Below are 2,917 nucleotides of genomic sequence, written 5' to 3'. Positions count from 1 at the left end.
TAGAAATTATCCTGTTTGTTTTTCTATGTGGTTTTACATTTTTAAAAAGAAAAACGAGGGAAAAAATGAAAGCAATGAAGACACGTAAAAGAAACCGTACATGCATTTGATTATAAAAAAGGCAAACCTCCACAATCACAAAACACCATATGAGCATTCTATATCATGTGCTGCATTTCCTTACATTTAACTTTCGTCAAAAGCAAGTTACAAGATAATGCTTAATTGGAAACGTGACTTTCTATTATTAAAATGGTGGGAGTCCATTTTAATGTGTTTATCTCGCCGCTAGACTATAATTTATATCTCAGCGTTTAAATTTGTTTGGATGCCAGTGACAGGTTAATGCAGTTTAAACATGCATTTTTCTTTCGTTGGCTGAATAGTTAAATAGTTACTCAAAGGATTTTAAGTTTCAATTTCAACCGGGAGAGGATTCTTTGCTTTTCCAAGGTTAAAACTGTTTCTGGTTCGAGATGCTATTAATTAATGGCTACGTAGCGGATCTATTTAGGGAACTGCTCCCAGCCCCGGGTTCACAGTTGACCTGCTCAATGCGAAAACTTTTTTTGCTACAGACTTGGGGATATTTGCAATTTAGTCTGAGAGCGGCGAACGGGGAGTGAAATGGAATTCCAGACCACTTCGCTAACAATCGCAATTATGAACCGAAAGACATGTCAGGTATTAGCCATTTTTTTCCTTAAAAAAAAAAACTTTCTGGGACTCCGCGGGACACCCAGCTGGCGACGGACCAGCGGGCGGCGGGCGGCGGGCTGCGGGCTGCGGGGAGGTGGGGGGGGCGAGGCTGCTGCAACCCAGAAGTTCCGACCGGGGAGTTTCGCTCTGTTACCATTACCTGGCTCGCCGGCAGAAGAAAGAACGCGGAGACAAGATAATTTCTGAGGCTGTTAAACATGACTTAGCCGGGGGGCCGCGCGTTCCGAGGGGGTGTCCTGCGGGCCGGGGCGGGTCTCTGCCGCCCCCGCGGGCTCCGGTGCGTCAGGGGCGCGTCAGGCGGGGCGGGCTCCGCGCGGGCGGCGGCGGCGGCGGCGGCGGCGGCGGCGGCGGCAGCAGGCGGCAGGCGGCGAGCACCCGGCCTCCTGCTTCTCGCTCCGAGGCTGCGGGACGGACGCTCCCGGGAACTCCCTCGCCCGCGGCCGGCCGCGTTCGGACGGCGCTCGCCGGCGGCCGGGCGGTCCCAGCATGTCGGCCGCCGTGGCGTGCCTGGACTACTTCGCCGCCGAGTGCCTGGTGTCCATGTCCGCGGGCGCCGTGGTTCACCGCCGCCCGCCGGACCCCGAGGGCGCGGGTGGAGCCGCAGGCTCGGAGGTGGGTGCGGCGCCGCCGGAGTCCGCTCTGCCGGGTCCGGGGCCACCGGGGCCCGCGTCGGTCCCCCCGCTCCCGCAGGTCCCCGCCCCCAGCCCCGGCGCGGGCGGCGCCGCGCCCCACCTGCTGGCTGCAAGCGTCTGGGCGGACTTGCGCGGCAGCTCTGGCGAGGGCTCCTGGGAGAACTCGGGGGAAGCTCCACGCGCCTCGTCCGGCTTCTCCGACCCGATCCCGTGCTCCGTCCAGACCCCGTGCTCCGAGCTGGCTCCCGCCTCCGGCGCCGCGGCGGTCTGCGCTCCCGAGAGCTCCTCCGATGCGCCCGCCGTCCCAAGCGCGCCTGCTGCCCCGGGCGCACCAGCAGCCTCTGGTGGGTTCTCCGGAGGGGCCCTAGGGGCAGGCCCCGCCCCCGCCGCGGATCAGGTGCCCCGGAGGAGGCCTGTCACACCTGCTGCCAAGCGCCACCAATGCCCCTTCCCGGGCTGCACCAAAGCCTATTACAAGTCGTCGCACCTCAAGTCCCACCAGCGCACCCACACGGGTGAGCGCCCTTTCTCCTGCGACTGGCTCGACTGCGACAAGAAGTTTACGCGTTCCGACGAGCTGGCCCGCCACTACAGGACGCACACGGGCGAGAAGCGCTTCTCCTGCCCCCTCTGCCCCAAGCAGTTCTCCCGGAGCGACCACCTGACCAAGCATGCTCGCCGCCACCCAACCTATCATCCAGATATGATCGAGTACCGGGGACGTCGTCGAACTCCCCGCATCGACCCGCCACTCACCAGCGAGGTGGAAAGCTCCGCCTCCGGCTCCGGTCCCGGCCCGGCGCCCAGCTTCACCACCTGCCTGTAGGACAGTCATTGCTGTCAGTCTTACCCTCAAGGATGATCCCCCAGGCCGTTGTCCCTGCTTTCTCTCTGCCCATCCTTCTTTCCCAGAGTCATTACACCAAGGCACAGACTGGTTCCTCTGCTCTGAGGGTGGGTCCAGGCAGACATGTGGACTCTGGGGAGGTACTGGGGGCCGGAAAATAGCGGGAATTCTTGCAACGTGTATATCATCCTAAAAGTGGGGGTTGCCTCAAGACAGCCCCCAGGAACTGATAAGAAGGGATGAACTCCCGTACTCTCCAGAGTACTGAAGATTCTCCCCTCCCTGGAACCAGGGATGTGAAACTGGAATTCTCAGATGCCTGAGGAGCTCCCAGTCTCAAAGGACTCTGGTGTCTCACCCATCCACCAGGGCGGACCTTGGAGAGGGTGTCAGGGGTGGCAGTCTTGGAAATGTCCAGGACTGGGATGGTGAGAGGCCTTTGGAAACAGAAATTATTTCTATTTCTGTAAACAGCAATGTTTACTAATTTATTTTTAGCATCTTTTAAATAGGGATCCCAGGTTGATGGGAGGCTTATGCCCTCCACTCCCCCAATTGCCCCAGCTACCTCTGCTAGGAGAGGCCACATAAGCTCCATGTAGATGTGTGGCTGGGAGATGCTTCTTGATGTCTGGGGTGTGAGTCTGTTTGCAGGTCCTGTTGCATGATTTGGAACCCTGCGCTTGCGTCGTAGCCCTTCTCCCCATTTGGATTCCTA

General features: G+C 58.8%; 1 protein-coding gene across 1 annotated transcript; it reads left to right on the top strand.

Moving 5' to 3' along the window:
- The first annotated feature begins 1,036 nt into the window (after positions 1–1,036).
- KLF14 (KLF transcription factor 14) lies at positions 1,037–2,670 on the top strand. Its single transcript, XM_003318801.5, has one exon. It carries the CDS (start codon positions 1,207–1,209, stop codon positions 2,176–2,178), a length of 972 nt encoding a protein of 323 aa, XP_003318849.1. The 5' UTR covers positions 1,037–1,206; the 3' UTR covers positions 2,179–2,670.
- Positions 2,671–2,917: the final 247 nt, after the last annotated feature.

This window comes from Pan troglodytes, chromosome 6 (genome assembly GCF_028858775.2).
Source record: "Pan troglodytes isolate AG18354 chromosome 6, NHGRI_mPanTro3-v2.0_pri, whole genome shotgun sequence".
Lineage (NCBI taxonomy): Eukaryota > Metazoa > Chordata > Mammalia > Primates > Hominidae > Pan > Pan troglodytes.
This window is presented reverse-complemented; position numbering and strand designations above follow the sequence as displayed.